General features: G+C 38.1%; 1 protein-coding gene across 1 annotated transcript in view; it reads left to right on the top strand.

Moving 5' to 3' along the window:
- The window catches only part of LOC140243659 (kinesin-like protein KIF28P), a 52879-nt gene that overhangs the window by 17765 nt on the left and 13708 nt on the right, over positions 1-21406 (top strand). Inside the window, exons 9-18 of the mRNA XM_072323324.1 lie at positions 7752-7822; positions 8775-8835; positions 9524-9697; positions 10325-10440; positions 12437-12615; positions 13358-13486; positions 14066-14232; positions 14643-14791; positions 15878-16015; positions 16620-16841. Of these exons, the coding sequence (XP_072179425.1) occupies positions 7752-7822; positions 8775-8835; positions 9524-9697; positions 10325-10440; positions 12437-12615; positions 13358-13486; positions 14066-14232; positions 14643-14791; positions 15878-16015; positions 16620-16841 (1406 nt within the window). The remainder of the gene's footprint in view (positions 1-7751; positions 7823-8774; positions 8836-9523; positions 9698-10324; positions 10441-12436; positions 12616-13357; positions 13487-14065; positions 14233-14642; positions 14792-15877; positions 16016-16619; positions 16842-21406) is intronic.

The following is a 21406-nucleotide window of genomic DNA, read 5'->3' as shown; positions in this document are numbered from 1 at the left end:
ATGTCATGAAAGTATGATTGTGGTCAGGGAGCCAGTGAGTTCACAGCCCTGTGGTGGTTGTTGTTTGTTTGCTTGCCTCCCTGTGTCACATTCCATTGACCACCAGTGAAGGGCAATTGTCCATGAGAGCATTTTCCACCTCCCTGATCAGTGTGTACATAAACAAGATGCAGCAGGAGACGCCAACCACTGCATTTTCTGGGAAGCTGGTGGCCAGAGGAGTTGGTATCACACCAGATAGGCAGCTTGCAGCTTGCAAATTGGGCCTTAAATCAATAAACATGTGTCTTTGATCTTAAAGGACAAGTTCACCTTCATTAACATAAGGATTGAGGGAATGTAGCAGTATTAGTAGAACACCTCATTGAAAGTTTGAGGAAAATCGGACAATCCATTCAAAAGTTGTGAATTTTTGAAGTTTTTGTGCAGTCACCGCTGGATGAGAAGACTACTGCAGTGTATGATGTCACATGCGTACAACAATATAAGGAAAATATAAAGGGAATTTCACAAAATTTCATCTTTTGAAAAAAGTACACATTACCTTGACTCGTCACTGACATATGTTATGGGTAATATTACTCCCGTTTCCTTTAGAAAGAGGCAAGTCAAGTGCTCTTTTATTATGCGAAAAAAGTGAAAATATGTTGAATTTTCTTTACATTTTCTTTATACTGTTGTACTCATATGACATCACGAGCCTTAGTAGTCTCCCCATCCAGCGGTTCCAACACAAAAGTTTTAAAAATTCATAACTTTCATAATTCGACTAATATTGCTGCATTCTCTTAATCCTTATGTTAATGAAGGTGAACTTGTCCTTTAAAAGACAAGTCCACCTTCATTACATGTGGACTGAGTGATTGCAACAAATTGGTTAGTAGAACACATTAAGCGAAAGTTTTGGGAAAGCAATACTCCGTTCAAAAATAATGAATTTTTAAAGTATCTGTGCAATCACTGCTGGATGAGAAGACTACTATACATAGTGTATAATGTCATATGTGTAGAATGATATTACATGTATAAGCAAAATGAAAGAGAATTTCACAAAACTTCACTTTTTGAATAAAGTGCACATTTCTTCGACTTGTCACCGATATAAGGGTAATATTATTCCCCCTGCCTTCTGAAAGAGAAAAGTGAAGTGTTCTTTGGTTATGCGAGAAAAGTAGAAATATGTTGAATTTTCTTTATACTTTCTTTATATTGTACACATGTGACATCACAAGCTAAATTAGTCTTTTCATCCAGCTATGACTAAGCAGTAACTTCAAAAATTGATAACTTTTGAACGGATTGTTAGATTTTCCTCAAACTCTCATTAAATTGTTCAACTTCTACTAGTAATATTGCTGCATTCACTCAGCCCACATGTCTATGAAGGTGATCTGAATTTGTCCTTTAACAGGTTGGGGCTTTTATACTTCTCAGTGTATATTGGACTGCTTAGCCAGTTGTTGATAACAGGACACTGAACTTGACTATCAGCACAAGTCATTGTTCTTTATAACAATGTTATTGATAAAGGTACTTAATGTGAAATATTTCATCCAGACTTAAAACAAGTTTTGAAAGTTCATACAGCTAGATTGTGACTGCATGACACACATTTAGGATGGAAAGACACCCATTTATGCTGATAAAAGTGGGCCGACAACGCTTATGTAAATAAAATCTGCAAGCTGATCACCCAACAGATATATGATGATAAGGATTAAATGCCCTAAAAAACAGTACTCAGCAGTCACATGAAGATGTAAAATACATGCAGCTACAAGAAGCATTTTGAGAGAGTCTGTCACCAGCTTTGGCAACAAACTCTAGACTTTTGCTTAATACAAACTTTTGATTCATACAAACTTTTGAAACCAAATTCATTTCTTGATATTCATGACATGCATGCTTGCTATAAGTGTCAAACAACTTTATTATAATAATTTGTTAACCAATTTTGCTGACATATACATGGTATATCAAGAATTAGTTCACAAATTGAGAAAATATGTTTCTTGCATGAAAAAAGAAATGAATATTTTCCCTTCTATGTGTCTTCTTCTTTTTTCTTTTTCTTTTTTTACAGGGTATCAATGATACAGAACTCCTCCAAACACATGTGACTGGTGTTATCCTTCATGAACAACAAAAGAATTTGACTTTTAGATATTGGTCAACACAACTGTGATTCAAATCTTACCATCAATATCCTGCTGAAAGTACTTTCCCAGGTGATAAAGGTAAGTTTTTCATTTGCATCAAAGCAAAAAGTAGGCATAAGTAAAGTAATTTCTGCTATTCCGCATGATGCATACTGGTCTTAAGACGTCCTGGACTCGGACAGTTCCATTCTTTGAAGTTTTTAGTAGTAATCACATTCAGCAAGTACTTTCAACTATTTTTAAAAATAATTCTATGTTGAAAGGAAATGCATTTAGTCCCTGTCTCCATACGATGACTGATTGCCTACATCACAATGTATAGATTCCTTTTAACAACAGATAACCAATTACTGTCATGGTTATGATATCTGGCATTAAAAACACAAAGCAATTTCAAAATATTACAATACTGTTCAATTTTGGAAGGAATAATAATCAGTCAGCTCATTTGACATCCCTTTGTCATATGTAAACCTTTATGTATGTGCACTTCCTGCCTCCCATTCAAAAAATGTGATGCAATTCTATTCTGTTGAGATCAAAGGAACCAAAATTGTTGTCAAGCAAAATTTAGGCAGACAATGACACTATTGATATGCCTACTGCAAAATATGTGTATCATTTCTTCCAAAACGTAACAATGTTAAATTCAATAAGGCAATAAGAAAGAGCAATGGACTGGTGTGTGAAAATGAAATATCCCAATTCAATGTTATACAGTATAAAGCAAAAAGATAAATACAGTTGTAGGTACATTAAAAGTTACACAACATTTAAAGAAAAAAAAATGTAGTAGAAGACTTGACTGGTCTTTAAATGAACTTTGAAGGGTAACGTTTGCAGATAGGCCCTGATCATCATGTAGTAATCACACTGCAGTTTCTATAGAAAAGGATACATGACCGAGTACAACGTACATTGGTGAAGATTCCAGAAAGAAGGTAAAATTTGAAGAGGCCTCATATGAGCAACAAAGAAGATAACTCAAGAGAGGAAGAGAAAGATAAAGGTGTTGAAGTATGTGAAAATCTATCTTTAGATCCTCAAAAATGAGAGTACAGATTTATTATGGAAATTTGTCTGGATGTACATGCTAGGGATGATAGGAATGGTTCATCCAATTATTTAAAAATATAGTTGGCATTTTATACTATCATCGCTAGCTCAAGTACCCTATCGACAATACAGTCGGATGAAATAAGTGCTATACTACAGTTGTACATGACCATAATAATGAGCCTTTTACAATCCAGTGTGAGGTCAGACCGTTCACACTACTGGTGTGCTTCCTATGCAATCACAGCTGCAGATCCACTCTCCATATAATAGTCAAGAGGCATTTAATCCTAATTCTGCATAAACTTGGCCCTCTAAAGAGGTGTGGACAATGTAGGCAGTTTAAGAAGTACATGTGTGTTCACCAAACAGGAGATTTGAAAAGTCAAACAAAGCTTAAGAAAACAAACACCTCTGTGCTGCAGCTATTTCACAGGAAACACCTTGCTATCTGTGTGTTATACTGTCCCAAGAGTTTGTGCTTAAGTTTTTAAATCACATATTTTTGTTTATATTCTTCCTTATAGGGTCATGTCACCAGACAGAAGCAACAACAGCATTAAGACTTCGACAGCACTCTGCAGGATTCAGAATGGCATTCATCTCCATGAAATTCAACACAAATAGGCATATACACATACAATTACAATTAGTAATGTACTCCTGTGTGCACTGGATGAGATGAATGCACTTGCCTGTACAACTAGCAGCAGCAGTACCACTGTTCCTCAGGAAGTAGAAATGGCTCAATGTGATGTGGGCATGATTTGTGTCAAATGATCATGGAAGCTATACATAAAGTATGGACAAAAAGTGCTAAAAGACTTAAGTTAACAGTGTGGGATTCAAATGTCTTTGGCTTGTAAATAAACTGTTTGTCACATAATATGTTTAGGTAGTTAGATACTCTGTAAGTAGAATCTCATCGGCTCAAGGCTTGCCTAAATTACTGCACTCAGCCCCATATTTTCATATGTGTATAAATACATTTTACTGGCCTGCCGAGCTGCACCAGGGAAAGAAGTATCCTTTTGTATATTTTTTTTGCCCCCCCCCCCCTTTTTTTTTTTTGGGGGGGGGGGGTTGAAATGGTGCTCTAAATACATTTGAACCAGATGTACTCAATAATATTTGTTTTGTTTTGTTTTGCTTTGTTTTGTTTTGTTTTGTTTGTTTGTTTGTTTTGTTTGGGGGGGGGGGCAGCCCAAAATTAATATCGCAATGTTTTGTGTGTTTTTGTGTGTTTGTGTGTTTTTTGTTGTTGTTTGTGTTTTTGTTTGTGTGTGTGTTTGTGTGTTTGTGTGTAACAGGTGTCTAAGATGGTTTAGCCTGAGATTTTGGTGGCCAAAAAAGGAAATGAGTACTGGCCCAAAATAAGACCAACAAAACAATCTATTTTCTATGATAGTTGCCTGCTTTGGGGATAACAGATAACTTTTTTCTTTTAAATTGATGGTCCACAATTAATCAACCTAAAACCAGGCTACTGGGCCACAGTTAATTTTTGACCCTGCATATCGACCTGGAAGCAAGAGTTAATTATCCTAACTTGTTTAAAAACTTTTGAGTACCTTTTTCTATTTCAGTGTTGAGTAATGTTATCCACAAAGAATAACTTCATCATTTTCTGAGGCCACTTTAAACAAACTCAAAACGAAAAAATACAGTTCAAGGCTCTTCTTTTCTTAACAGTCATGCATTCAATTTTTTTCAGTACTCTTTTTTGTACTGGAAATCAATTGAAGTGTGCCTATCACTTGACACAGTAAATTTGCAAAGTCTATCTATTTAGTGTATGTTGCTCCACATATTAGAAGCTTCAGTTACACTGCATACTTAATACAGCCATGTAGACTGTGTCTGTGTGTGAAAGACAATATTATGAGCCCTTATGTCTCCATCGATAACATTTTTTTCCAGCAATTAATCAAGACCATTTCTGAAAGACATCGAAATATAGAGTATGTAGTTGGCCTATTCCTTGCTGAATTAAGTAGTCTTTTAATACAATTGATCATACAAATTTGATTCATAAATGAAGTGAGTATAGTATATGTATCACAGGTATGGCTCTTCTCTGATTTGAAAACTATTCAATTACATGCAATTTCATCTATCTATATTATATTGGATGGCTATGAATGGGATACCAGGGAATATTGCACGAGTTAGGGCCAATATTGCACGAATCGAAGATGAGTGCAATATTGACTCTAACGAGTGCAATATTCCCTGGTATTCCATGAATCAAGGCCATCCAATATAATTATTATCATCTATACAATCAAGTAGAGCAACCATGAACTGCACAAAATTACCCGACTTCTACTCGTCTTTGAAGTTGACTCGGCAGTCCCATCCCAGCGCTGAAAAGGGGAAGCCCCTAAAACTGCGTATTGAAACAAACTAGCAAGATGTTTGCGCGCTTGTGAAAAATGTAACAAAATGACGCGCACTAGTAGCAAGTATTTGCGCATTCAGCAAGCGCTCACGCAATAAACGAGACAGAATTGAATATCGTGTGATCTTGAACGGCAAGTAACAACGGTAGCCTATGGGGAATTAATACGTTGGTCTATGCGATTCGTTTAATATGCTCCGATATTGAACGGTAAAAATTGAGTTGACTGCAATACGCATTTTTAATGCGCCGCTAAAACGTCCTATATAGATGATTATTTTCTATATTGGTATAGGATTCCTTTCAAACAATTAAAAGTGTAGCATATCCCACGTTGAAATGTCTGAACACCTATTACTACTTTTTATGCAAATTACATTACAATTCTTTTTTAATTTCAATAATTTTTAAATAATTTTTGTTTCATTTTCTTTGCTGACGACACTTCTCACACAAAGCTGGGAAGGTTCAGCAAAATCCAAACCTGTGCAACTAGGCAGGTTTGTCAAAAGCCGAACCTGAGCAGCTCAGCACATTCATCAAAAGCTGAACCCGGGGCAGCTCGGCAGGTTCGTCAAAAGTCGAACCTGGGCAGCTCGGCAGGTTCGTCAAAAGCCGAACCTGGGCAGCTCGGCAGGTTTGTCAAAAGCCGAACCTTGCCAGCTCGGCAGGTTCGTCAAAAACCGAACCTTGGCAGCTTGGCAGGTTCGTCGAAAGCTGAACCCTGACAGCTCGGAAGGTTCGTCAAAAGCTGTGCAACTCTGCAGGTTCGTCAAAAGCCGAACCTGTGCAGCCACTGGCAGGTTCGTCAAAAGCCGAACCTGGGCAGCTCGGCAGGTTCGTCAAAAGCCGAACCTGGGCAGCTCGGCAGGTTCGTCAAAAGCCGAACCTGGGCAGCTCGGCAGGTTCGTCAAAAGTCGAACCTGGGCAGCTCGGTAGGTTCGTCAAAAGCCGAACCTGGGCAGCTCGGCAGGTTCGTCAAAAGCCGAACCTGGGCAGCTCGGCAGGTTCGTCAAAAGCCGAACCTGGGCAGCTCGGCAGGTTCGTCAAAAGCCGAACCTGGGCAGCTCGGCAGGTTCGTCAAAAGCCGAACCTGGGCAGCTCGGCAGGTTAGTCAAAAGCCGAACCTGGGCAGCTCGGCAGGTTCGTCAAAAGCCGAAACCCTGGCAGCTCGGCAGGTTCGTCAAAAGCCGAACCTTGCCAGCTTGGTAGGTTCGTCAAAAGCCGAACCTGGGCAGCTTGGCAGGTTCGTCAAAAGCCGAACCTTTGCAGCTTGGCAGGTTCGTCTAGAGCCGAACCTTGCCAGCTCGGTAGGTTCGTCTAAAGCCGAACCTTGACAGCTCAGCAGTTTGGCAGAAGACCAACATTGACATATCCAGCTATGACTGATGCAATTCTGAAAGAAATGAAGGATAGATTTGTTAATTCCATTTTGTTTATGCCGAACCTTGCACCACAATTTCAGATTAAGATTTAAAATTTCGATCATTTGTAGACTGATTTTCTCATTTTTTGAGCACATATTTTTAGCAAAATCAGTCTAATTTTTTAGACTAATGTAGAAAGTCTATTTCTTAAATAGAACAGGTTCATTGTAAGTTTGTTTTATCTTTTTTATGCAGTGACGTCCTCTGTTAACTATAGATACTTGGTTTCTAGTGGTTTTACATCACCTTTGAGTTTCATTGTAGCACAAATGTTGCTGGAGCATAATAAGCAGATTTTGTTTTTGATGTGCTACATTGACCTTTCATTGCAGGACATTTGTTATTTCTTTGCCTTTTTTATTGTCTTATTTGATTTCTTCATTCCTTTTTCATACAGGAATATAACAAAAAGCCCATTGAACAAAGTTGTTGTGTGATATTTCCCCTTTGAAATGGCTTTTTGTGAGTTTGATTTCAATGGGTAGTAATGAGTTCACCTGTTGATTTACATTTGTATTTTCACTCTTATTGTATGGGAACAATGCTTGTTTCAGGCATGATATTCTGTAGATTTGAATCTGATTTCAGATTCTTTTCTCTCAAATCTATACACATTTTGATTTTTGCATGTATCAAAATCACCTGAAAATTTTGATTTCCAATTTTTTCAACAAACCTCAATATCATCCCTGTTGCTTTCTGTCACAGTGCCGTATCGTAACTCCAAACTCACCATGCTCCTCAAGAATGCTCTCGGAGGAAACAGCAAGACAATTATGGTGAGTATTTACTGTTTATGGCATAAATATGTTTTTGTAGTGTTTTTCAATATTCTCCACGAGCTTTGCGAGTCGTCCCATATTCACAAAATCAACAATTTGTGAAAATGTCACCTCTTGTAACACGAATATACTGTATATTATCCCAAAGGAGGAAAAATCACTGAGTTTACTTCTGGAAAAAAAAAAAAAAAAAATCTCATTTTATCACTGTGGCATTTTATTGAGAAAATATCAACTAGTTAAAATATTACCTCCTGCAGCTCAAATGCCCTGTATTGTATCTTAAAAAGGAAAATCACTCCTGAAAATAGATGATACTTACTTGTCATTCCTTCACTATGGTTTTCAATTGCAAATTCAGCCACTCTCAAAATTGTCTTGCAAGTCCCTATTTGGGAAATATGATGGCAATTAGAGTGTATAGTATCCCTACCAAAATTATTTGTCAGAGGAAGATCCATCTGTTCTGTGAAATCCTCTTAGAGTTGTACCAGCGATTTTATGCGCTTTGTGTTACATTGTGGAAGTCTTATTCAACATGCAGACTCTTTTGTGAAGAGAGGGGAAAAGGTTCCAGCAATGATGCCGATTTGCAAAGTAGCGGCAATGATATGGATTGCACAAAGATTCTGTGCTAAAAATGTGCAGACAAGTGGTAAACAAGACTGCTGCTGTTCCTGAATTATTTAAGATAGGTCTGCCAGTTTACCTGCATCTACAACCATTTGCAATGTTGTTGTTGTTGTTAGTGTATCGCCTAACGATGCTCCTGCTGATGATGGCAATGAACAGGATGATGGCAATAATTGCTATAATAGTGATGTTGATGGTCATAGCCGTGACGACACTGGTGTAATATTTGCTGTAGTAATATTGATGTTGTGTACTTTTTGGAGATAAAAATGACACAATTTCAATTAAATCCTTGTCATTCTGCAAAATCCCTCAGATTGCAGCTATCAGTCCTGCAGACATCAACTTTGATGAAACTCTATCAACTCTAAGATATGGTAAGTCTTGCTTATCATACTTTTTACCTTGTGCACTGTATTTCTTATTATTGTTAAGATGATGATGACGACGATGATGATCAATCCAGTGTAATTGTTATCATTATAATATTATTACCTTCATCATCACTATCATTGTCTATCAACAATCTTGATATCTTTTGTGTATGTTCATCTTCAATTGTATTGTCGTAGAAGAAGTTGATGTACATTATGGCATGCATTAGAGCTACAGTGGAATGAAAGAGAAACTCTATTTAAAAAAAAAAAAAAAGAAAAAAAAAAGCTAAGTAGACCTGTGGCATTCCATCGTAGCTTCTTTCTAGCCTACTGCTCATACTTACAGTATGTAGTTTGTTTTTGTTTTTCCCATCATAATGATGATACTGTTATCATTATTTTCATCATTTTTTGTTGCTGTTGATGTGATGTATTTCTTTGAAAAAGAACTATATCCTTTCGTTTGTTTGTGTGTTTGTGTGTTTGTTTGAATGTTGTTGTTGTTGTTGTTGTTTTTTTTTTTTTTTGGGGGGGGGGGGGAGGGAGCCTGATTCTTTACAATGACTTGCATGCATGAGCCAGCCACCAGTGGTATACTGTAGCTTTTTAGAAGAGGGAGATGGGGAGAGGGGGTGGTGATGGTAGTGGTCATGTTGAAAATAACCACGCATAAAATTCTTGCTCGTAGCGGACAGAGCCAAATCCATCAAGACCAAGGCGGTGGTGAACGAGAGCCCGACTGACAAACTGATCCGAGAGCTGAAGGAGGAGAACGCCCGTCTCCTCAAGGAGCTGGAGGGTAAAGGGGGAGGCGGGGGCGGAGTCAAGGAGGCGGCCATCTTGCAAGGCATCCCAGAAGAGGGTGAGAGAGAAAGCTGATATATTTAATGCTTCACCCGTTTTCATTTGCTACCTCTATTAGGGATGCTAGTTTTCAAGCAAAAGCCTGAATTCAGGTCCTGGTACATCTGTAGTATCAAAGTTCGGGTTCTTTTGTGCACAAAGTAGCTTCATGTAGATGTACAAGTATGTATATCAGGCCCTCTGTTTCATTCTAATGGCATCTCTGCTCTATTCTATTTTAGTTTGTTTGTTTATGGTTCTGTGCAAATGTGGCTCTGTTTGAAAAGCCCATCCAGATTTAAGAATAGGAGGCAGCCATTTTGCAGGGCATTTCCCATAAAGGAAGGAAGGAAGAGATCCCTTTGTGATTTCTAGTGTATTGTAATTAATATTTTGTTGATGTTTTTCATCACATTAGTGTTTAACTTCATTTGTACCCCATGAAGTTTGAAAAAATTGTGAAAATTTCTATGTGAAGTGCGTGATTGATTAGTGCAAGATTATATTACTATCTAATACATTTCATGTTTTTCTGTTCGTGTATTGCTGTTTTGTTTCTGTTTGCTTGTGTTTTGTTTGTTTTGTTTTGTTTGTCTGTGTTTTGTCTGTTTGTTGGTTGTCTGTTTGTTTTGATGTGCTGGAGCAGAGGTGGAGGAGATGAAGAAACAGTTGGAGCAGCAGCTCTACCAGAACCAGGAGGAGATGGAGACCATGAAGAAGTCTTGGGAGCAAAAACTCAAGGAGGTCCATGCAGCACAGGAGGTGGGTTGGTAGAGGTACAGGGGGCAGCTCTAGCAGAGATCCAAACTGTTCAGATTCTCCAGTATTTCTGCCAAAAATACTGCATTTTTTCCTGGAAAATACTGTTTTCCCAAACTGCATGAATGTGTGTAGTTGCGTGTAGTTGAAAATGCATCAGAAATTCAAATCTTCCCAGGGGGTAGCTGATGTCAAAAAAAGATAAATAATTTGTGAACAGGGGAACATGTCGTAAAATTTTGACAGAAGTCAAGATCTATTTCAGACAACCGTCATTCATTGCTCATTATTTTTTTTTTAATAGAAAAAAAAAGATACCCAGTTTCTTTTATTTTGTTGCTATATTTTTCGATTTTCTCGGCCTTAAAGGCATAATTTACCATTTGCAGGTAAAACAAAAACCCAGCATAAGTGCTTTAAAATAGTTCTAAAATGTGCGTTAGGGATAGAAACAACCGCTGTAAAAATTAGAATCCGTATTATCGATGTTAAGTATTGTTAAATACACAAAATGTGAACAATAGTGATAGTAAGAGTGTTTCCAGACTAAACCGTCTACAGTTACAGTCTATTAACCCTAAAGAGACGGGGGGGGGGGGGGGGGGGGGGGCTTTTTAGGCCCCCCCTCGACATTTTTCGCGATAAATCTGGAACGTAAAAATCTCTCGCCGCGACATTTTATGACTTTTTTCTTTTAAGCCTTGTGCAACTTTTGAGACCAAATTCGCGACGCCCAGGTACGCAGTTCTGAAGTTACGCAATATTTTGTAAGTGCATGTCAGACCAGAAATTGCTCAAAAACGTGATTTCATGTACAAATCCAATGCAAATTCTGTTTCTGACCAAAATTCATAAATGTATCATTATTTTTACTTTTACTGATCAAAATCAATTAATTTCATGTTGTTTATGATCGAAGTAGTGTCGCTGATGATTTCCATCAAAAAAAAACAATAAAAAACAAAAAGTCGAAAACGAGGAAATACATAAGAAATTTTAAAAACAATAAAATACATAAGAAAAATTTTTTGATACCGTCGTTTTTTTCATGGACATTCGATAAGAATCCTACACAGAATACCTAAACCAAAAATCAGCAGTTTTGGACCTTTGATTACAGATTTACAGCCATTTTTTTAATTCATGCATAGATTAGCATAATTAATTTATTAGAAATGATTTTGAATATTTGTGAAATAATTACCTATTCAGTTTTGTAGATTACCTTGTGGGTGACGCGCGTGCCAATTTTCCTTGCAATCATGCGGTCAATGGCCAAGATCTTGGGGGGGGGCCCAATGAGCCCCCCCCCTAGTCCTATGAGGCATCACTAAAATAGCCCAGTCTTTTTAGGGTTAAGAAAAATACTGATATCTCCTCATATGTTTGGCTTTATTGCAAAAATTTTATATGGTAGCATGTTTTGTGATACAACAGACTTTCACATATGTTCAAATGTGATATCTTGTCAAATTTTGAAATCACTGCTCCTAAAGGTAAACTGGACCTTAAAGGGATAGTACAGTTTTGGTTGAGACCTAATTTCGCGTTTCTAACATTTTTCGGTGAAATGATGAGAAACCTCTTATGAAATATGAAAGAGCGTGTAATTTTATGAGGAATTTAATGTTTATTTGATGAAAATTGGTTTTGAAATGGCCGAGATATCCAAAAAAGAGCGATTCTAATAAAGTGTGGGACCCACACTTTATTACGATCACTTTGTTTTACTTTGTTTTTGGATGTTTCAGTCATTCCAAACCCGATTTTCATCAAATAAACTTTGAATTCCTTTTAAAATGAAATGCTCTGTACTATATCATAAGTGTTTTCTTGGTATCTCGCAAAAAGTTAAAAGCCCAATTCTCATCTCCACCAGTACTGTACTATCCCTTTAAATATCTTTATCTTTACCAGAGTGGTATGGCAACACATAACATATAAAAGTACAACTGTAACTCAAATTTTGTCTTCCCCAAAACATATCCTGCCACCGCAGCGAGAGCTGCAGAAGGAGCGGAAGAAGCAGGAGGAGATGAAGGTCACGCCCCATTTCTGGAACCTGAACGAGGACCCCGCCCTGACCGGCATGATTGTCCACTTCGTCAAGCCCGGACTGACCAAGGTCGGCAGCGATAAGGCCTCTCCGGCCGCCGATATCGTCTTGTCGGGCCTCAAGTAAATCTTCTTCCTTCTGTTGCTAATGGTCTTGTCGGCAATATAGCTCTCTACGTAGGCTGTCAGGGAACTGCAAACAGAGCAATGTTTGATCAAATTTATTGTTCTGTGTCAGCTAGGGGACACATTATTGGGGGGGGGGTGAGACTGGGAGTCTGCAGCCCCCCCACCCCCCCCCCCCCCCACCCCCTTGCACTTGTGGCTCTTAAAAATCAAGCCAAAAAAAAAAAAAAATCAGAAAGGTACAAAGACAAAAGAAAACCCTTGAGTTCCCCACCCTGATGACCTGACCATGCACACAACCCCTGACAGCCCTACCCCACCCCCTCTCTCTCTCTCTCTCTCCCTCTCCCAGGAAAAAAAAAAGAAATAGAAAAGAAAACGAAAGCACAAAAATACATGTGCACATTGTTCTGCTGCCCCTTTTTATTTCTATTCTGTCTGGTATAACTTATTATGTTACAACATAACATTGTGTCAAATTTTGTGCCACACACTTGGTCAGCGCAAACCAAGCTATCTCATTTATTATTTTTTCATTGCCTCTAGAACTTGGCTTAGGGTGATAAAAGTGAAAGAAAACCTGTTCAAAGTAAAAATGAAATGAGGAGTCCCTTTTGTGGATCATTGTGACACACAGGGGATTTGAAGAACTGCATGCTATTAGCCATATATTCATTGCAACGACTTATTTTCAGGCCATCTACTAATTTTTACGTTGCTGTGATCGTATTTTTTGCAGCATGGAGAAGGAACATGCAGTGATTTCTAACCGTGCCAACAACATCATCCTGAAGCCGTGCCTGCCAGGTAAAGTGCTCCTCAATGGCAAGCAGCTGACGGACAGGGCGGAGGTGCATCACAATGACAGGTTACCATGGCAACTCATTTATAGACTTTTTGCAATGTTGAGATTGACATGCTTTTAGATGTAGAAATGTGTAGATAGATGTACATGTAGTTGTAGAAGAAATATCAAGTTGTTGCATGTGGAAGTTAGAATCAATGAGGGCCACGGATTCACATTGTTACCTAACTTAAGGATACAGTCAATATTTGTTACATACGCCATACAATGTGAAATATTTTACAAGACCTATGCATAGGCGTGTAAACAAACCCCTTATCCGTGTGTGGGACTGTCTCGCCACAATATGAACCAATATCAGTGAATCAGTAATGTCTGTATTTCACTACGAACTATCTCAGCGGTCATGCAGCTTTTGCCACTGGCATCATTTTCCTCTGACCACTCACAGCGGTCACCAAAAGTTTTGTAAAACTCTTTGTTAAAGGTCTTCTCGCCTTGGCAAGCGAGCAATCATTCTGATAAAGAAATTTACCATGTTGCATTTCTACTACCCTGAGTTTCTTAATTTCTCATGTAATTTTGATCTATGAAAGAAAAAACAACAGCTTACAAAAGACTTTTTGAAATATCTGTCCCCAGGGTCCTGTTTGGGTCCAAGCACCTGTACGTGTTCCACCACCCTCAAGACTTGGCCAAGAATCCACAGCGGCAGAAGCAGGAGGAGAAGCCGACGTACAGCAAGGCTCAGGAGGAGATCGCTGCCAACTCGGGCTTCGACATGCAGAAGGGGCCAGACAAGTCCAAAGGTGGGGAGGAAAAATCTTGTGTTTTCATTACATTGCAGTATAGCAGGACAGAAAAAGATCAAAGATGCCATTTGTTATGGTACACCATCATAGTTTGTATATTTTGGTTTGCTGAGTTTGGCAGTGTTTGAAAATCATGTTTAATCTACCACTTCAATATACGAAAAAATTTGCATCTGTATAATGTATTTACTTTTGGTAAATTCAGTCACAGGTGTTCACCTATTTGGAAGCATTTTATGATCAATTTCAAGTGCAATTTTCTTACTAGCTTTGTTTCTCCACTATATTAGAGACACTAGTAATACATTGTATGTAGAAACATGCAATTCAGATTGTTAAACTTCCCCAATGCCCTCCAACCCACCCCCCCCCCACCCACACTCACATACTATCATGCACTTTTCTAGATGAGTTGCTGATTCAAGAGGACCTTGTGGAGCTGATTCCCCACGTCAGCGAGGCCAACGCCATGAGCGAGGAGCTGAAGAAAAGGGTGCGCTTTGAGATTGCTCTCATCTCTCCCACAGCCCGGGGCGCCAAGCACGGCCGGACAGAGGTACCTGTCACCTGGTTAAAAGAACAAGTGCACCCAAATACATGTGTGAATTGAGTGAATGCAGCATATTAGTAGAACATGTCAGTGAAAGTTTGAGGAATTTTGGGCAATCCATTCAAAAGTTATGAATTTTAAATTTTCTGTGCAGCTATGTGTGGATGAAAAGACTACTATTTTAGTAATGTCATAAACGTAGAAAATATAAAGAGAATTCAACATATTTTCATATTTCTTGCAAAATGAAAGAGTGTTTGACTTACCTCTTTCAGAAAGCAGTTGCACCAGGCCCAGAATAGCATAATTCTTTCACTGAAAATTCTCAATGTATTAAACTTCAATAATTTGCTACAAACAGTTGATGTAGAATAAATGTAATATGCTGAAATATAGCAGGAGGAATCATCTCATGTTGATGTGTCAAGTGGCACATAATCGTTGCGATAGCATGGCATGTTTGTCTCAAGAAATTATCTTTTCAGTGAAAACCCCTTCAAAATGTAACAGCTTGTTAGGAAATCTAAAGGTGGGAAACCCAGTCACATCAACCCCGTTCTGAAATCTGTGTGCTGGTACCCTGTTAGCACTCACCTCGTATTCAAATTATAAGTCACTCTACTTGTATTTTGTTAATAACACACATGGGCAGTCCCACTAATGTCATCCAATACTTTCTCCACAGGCACGGTCAGACTGGCAAAAGATCGCGAAGTTTAAGATCGCGATCTTTAAGATCTCGAAGTTTTGCCAGTGTGACCGCAAACTTCCCGCGAAACTTCTCGCGAAACTTCTCGATCTGTTTGCGGGCGTTGTCTCCGAAGCGCGAGGCCATTGTCATGTTCAGATGTGCATTGTTACATCACAATCACTAGCCATCGGACGGCACACTCTTTCTTGCGTGCGTACGAATGGACCAAACTTCGCGATCTTAAACTTCTCGATCTTTTGCCAGTCTGACTGCGCCTAATATGATCATGAGAGACTTAACTCCAGTACTGCATCTTGACAGTGAAGCAAGGTTTGATTTCATTTCAATTTTTTTTTCAAAACATGGTCATCCCGACTCTCTGAATTTGTTTCTCGTTCCAGGTGTCGATATGCATGAAGAACGTGGACAACGAGAACGAGTTCCTCTGGTCACGCAACAAGTTTCTCAACCGTAAATACCTGATGCAGGAGATGTACCAGAATTTTACAGACGGGGACAAAAATTGGGATGTTGAACAGGTGAGAGCAGTTTTGTCAAGTTATCCCACAGCACTACAATAGTCCCATACATACAATATCTCTCCTAAGCACTGTTATCTGCTAATTTCTGTCATATTTTTCTGATTCAGTGAGTTGCAATCTATGTTCATCTTTGTTATTCTTTACTTGTAAAATTAATGGAATCATTTCTATCCATCATCTCCTGTGGGTAAAACAGAAAATGAAAATGCAACTGATTTTGTTTTTCCTGCTCTACAGTGAAAACTACTGCTATAAAACCCCAAAGTTTTGTGTGCATGAAATTTTTCCAAATTTTGCGAGGAGCCAAGATTCGCAAAACAAAGATGCTTGTGAAAGGTCTTGTCTACACTATGTATTGTAAAATAACCACTTATAGTCAAGGACCATCTTCAGAAAATGTTGCTATACTTGAATATTCCGTCTACAGATAGTGAGTATGTAACCTCTTTGGTTTGAACCAAATTGTCCTAACCTTATGTGTACTTTGAGCGCAGTTTGGCACAGAAAACCCCATAGCATTGTACACACTGTCCAAAGTCCCTGGCACTCAAAAAGGCTGTTAGAAATAGCATAGCATGACTGTACGTTTGACCACCTGCAGGACAGGGACCCCTTTTGGGAGCCGCCGGACACCGAGGTGATGATTGGCTGCGTGCACGTCTACCTCCAGAGCCTCGGCTACCTCATCGAGATCGAGGAGCTCCTCGGCATCGGGGACTTCCGGGGGATGGAACAAGGCCTACTCCAAGTGGACATCAGGCCCTGCAACCCGGACGGATCGCCCCTCCCGGACGAGGAATTTGTGGACGATCCCGAAGAACTGGTAGGTGTGGAGGAGCATCATCATCATCATCACCATCATCATCATCATCATCATCATCATCATCATCACCATCATCATCACCATCATCACCATCATCATCACCATCATCATCATCATCATCACCATCATCACCATCATCACCATCATCACCATCATCACCATCATCACCATCATCACCATCATCATCATCATCGTCAGTGTTGCCATGACACCATTAGCATCATCATTTTGGTCGTCATCATCTTCACCTTTATTATCAAAATGAATATTTTCCGTCTCAATCTAATCCTGATCAGTATTTAATGTTCATGTGATATTGTAAAAGGTACTTCAGTGACAGAAATCCTAAGAATGTTCAGAGTATCAAGTACACTGTAAGTGAGTAAGTTTCATTTTGTTTCTAGCAATCAGGCATTATATACAGTGGTTATCAGAACTGCTAATTTTACCAAACCCACCCATCATAGTCAGTATATATGAGTTTAAATACGTGCATATGTTGTTGTTGTTGTTGTTGTTATATATTTTGGCGTTGCATTCAAAACTCGAATATTTCACGCCAAACAATTCATTTTTTTATTTTTAGACACCACGTTAATTTTTTTTTTTTCGCACTTATCATAAACAAAATATTTTTCAAAATATATGTTATAAAATAAACATAAAAAACTGTCCTTTGCACTGGTCCACTCAACCTGCCAACCGCTGTCTAATGGTATAATCTTGCCAACCCAGCTATGTACATTTAGCAGGCTTCTCAGCACAAAGGCCTAGGCCACTCATATACACGGAGAGCAGGCAGGGGGGGGCAAAGATATCAGAAATTTTTAGAAACAATTTGAATAATAATCAATTTCTCATACTGTAATAATTGGTCTCTCACACTGTAAGCACTTTCATTTGGAGCTTAATTAAAGTGAGTTTATCAACAATGTTAGTGTGCTATAAATACAGCAACAAAAACAAACCTAGGAAACTATGTGAGAAGAAGAAGAAAAAAAAAAAAAAGACACAGGGTCTACAGCAATCTAAATCTATTTGTCCTTTTGACGTATTTCAAAACGATATGTATATTGCGTGGTTGTAATAAAACATATATATTTAACTCTTTCTGATTAACTTCTGTTTTCATCAACTTCCTCTCATCTTCAAACATATCACAATGTAATAAATAATGCTCTACAGTTTCTCAAACCATACATGTGGCACACATTCCCGTCGGATGTTTGCCAATAATATACATAAAATGATTTAATCTTGCCACACCAAATCTCAATCTACAAGCAACAACTTCCTCTCTCCTTGTACGACAACTCAGTGATGTGACCGGCAGTACATTATTCTTCACGATATATAAATGGCGCCCTCTATCGGATGCGTCCCACTGACTCTGCCAGATCAGGTTATAATATCTCCCAATCATTGCTCGTATTTCATTATATGATTTTTTAACAAATATATCTACATATTCTCTTTTCAAGGCTGCTTTTGCCAAAGAATCTACCATTTCATTTCCATAAATATCACAATGTGAAGGAATCCATACAAAGGATACTGTTATTCCCATGTAATATAAATTCGCAATCTTAAACATTATTTCTTGCACTATATTATCACTGGAAACATTTTCTATTTCATGCAAACTATTCAAAGAGTCCGTTAATATCACCACATCTGAGACTGGCTGAAATTCTTCTATCCAGTTTAATGCCATTACTATGGCTACTTGCTCCGCTCTACATACTGATATTGACGTAACTTTTTTTCCTACTGAAACATTCAGCTGAGGAGCGTAAAAGGCAACTGCCGTAGCACCGCTATCAGTCTCTTTGGATGCGTCAGTATATATTCTTAAATGATATATCCAGCGAGTATTTATCACTTCTTCGCTAACTGTTCTTTGTTGATGAACCATATCAGATTTACTGACCCTGTTATGGATATCATAACATATTTCAGGCTCTACGACATGCCATGGAGGGTGTACTGGTACACAGACATTTTCTACCTCCGCATCTAGATTTAGAGTGCGAACAGCTATGGGTTGATATTTCTTATTTTCTTCACATTTTCTCGTGTGGTATTGCCAACAGTCCGTAAAGCAAGCTCTTGACGGGTGATTGGTACTAGAACTTAATATTCTGTATTTCAATCTATCAGCCAATAACTGACGTCTAAGTTCTAAAGGCATCTCGCCACACTCCACTTGCAGAGCCTCTAAAGACGTTGTAGGGAGAGCTCCTGTAACTAACCTTAGACATTGATACTGTATAGAATCCAAGGTAGATTTAATAGTCTTGCAGGTAGAATCGTACACCTCTGCAGCAAAGTCTATTACTGGTCTGATAAGGTGCCTGTACATCAAATTGAGGACATAAAAATCACTTCCCCATGATGCACCAGATACACATCGCATCAAATTGATTCTTTTTTGACAACTAATCTTAATTTTTTCAATATACTTTGACCAATTCAAATTACTATCAAATACCACTCCGAGATATTTATAACTGTGTACTTGCTTTAATTTCAAACCATTCATACATACATTCATATCAGTGTAACCTTTCTTATTAGTAAATACCATATAACACGATTTTTCTGCTGAAAAATTCATTTTCCAGGATTTACTCCATTCATATAAAATATCCACACAGGACTGCAATTTCTTTGCTAATAATTTCAGATTTTTGCAAGAAATCCACAGAGCAATATCATCAGCATATATAAATGTAGTAGCAATTGATAATCCTTTGGATATATCACTTACATAAATATTGAATAACAAAGGACATATAACACTTCCTTGAGGTAGTCCTCTATCATCAGTACGGAAGTTGTTAGAGAGTTGCCCTTTAACTCTTACATTAAATGATCTGTTTGATAAAAAGGATGATATCCATGATAACAATCTTCCATTGATCCCAACCATCTTCAACTTCCTCATCATACTACACTTCTCAATAGAATCATACGCTTTATCTAAATCCATGAATAACACACCCAAATAACCTTTATCTATCATACATTTCTTAACATCTGTATCCAACATGACTATCGAGTCAAGGACTCCTCTGCCCTTTCTGAATCCTGATTGGTATTCAGATAAGAGATCGTGTTTTTCTGCATACCATTCCAATCTCTTGTAGATCATCCTCTCCATGATCTTACACAAATATGAGGTTAATGATATATGTCTATACGAATGAGGATCTGTCTTACACTTTCCTTGTTTTAGTATTGGGATATGAATTGCATGTAACCAATCGTGTGGAAGATCAGAGGTCTCCCAAATACGATTGAACAATTCCAGTATTTTCTGCTGAGCACTTTTTGACATATTTACAATGTGGCGTTTGCAAATGCCATCTAGACCTGGAGTCGATTCCTTTGACATTTTAAGTGCTAATCTTAATTCACCAAAATTGAATGGTTCATTTAAGCTGTCAGATACATGTATACTATGTAAATAGGAAGCATCATTTTCCTCCGAACTGTTTTCATTGTATACACGATCATTTTCTTGATAACAACTACCCAAAACATTTGCGACTTCAGATTCATCAGTAATATATAGTCCGTTAACATTCATAATAATAGCTTTCTCGTTATTACTATGCTCTCCTCTCATTCTCCTTATCTTTCTCCATATTTGCGCGACTGGAGTAAAACGATTCATATTTTTACAATAATTTCTCCAATAATTCATTTTAGCCTGTCTAATAACACGCTGCGCAGACGCCTTTTTCTGCTTATATTCACATAAATCCTCATATTTTCCCGTTCTCATAAATTTTCTTTTTACTTTATTTCTAACTTTAACTGCATCCCAACAGTCTTTATTCCACCACGGGATAGAGGAATGACGTTTTTTGTTTCTATTTGAACAATCTACAGACGCCTTCTCAACAGCATCATTAATAACTTCTAACATCAATTTATATTCACTCTGCACATCATAAGATTCCATTTTCATTAAAAAACAATCATCAATCTCTTGTTTATATATACTCCAGTCGATTTTCTTGTAACATTTCCCATCATATGACGTTTCTTTCTTATACTCATTTCCGGATATTTCTATTGTAACTTCCACGGGGAAGTGGTCACTTCCGAATCTATCCGAAATGACACTCCATTTACTCTTAACGGCTAACCTCCTACTCACAATAGTTAGATCTAAACAAGAGAGTGTACCAGTATGAGGATCGAGTCTTGTCGGATCACCATTATTCAGTACGACAGCATCGTTTTCTGAAAGAAGGGAGACAATTTCTTTTCCATTTTTGTCACAATAATCACTACCCCACATTTCGTGGTGGCTATTGAAATCTCCGCACAAAATAATAGGTCTGTTTATTCTATTCCAAATGTCACTCAAATAATTACACGTTATTCTTTTGCAAGGGTTGTACAAATTAATAACATTTAGTACTAGGTTTTCAAAAGAGATTTCCACACATTGATATTCTTCATCCGTAGGAGTATCGATCAAGCGATAATTGAGGTCTCCTCGGATATATGTGGCGCATCCACCTCTATTTCCTGTGTTTCTATTATGTGGT

Source organism: Diadema setosum, chromosome 20 (genome assembly GCF_964275005.1).
Source record: "Diadema setosum chromosome 20, eeDiaSeto1, whole genome shotgun sequence".
In the NCBI taxonomy this organism is placed as follows: domain Eukaryota; kingdom Metazoa; phylum Echinodermata; class Echinoidea; order Diadematoida; family Diadematidae; genus Diadema; species Diadema setosum.
Note: the sequence above shows the minus strand (reverse complement) of the source record. Positions and strands in the feature narration are given on the sequence as shown.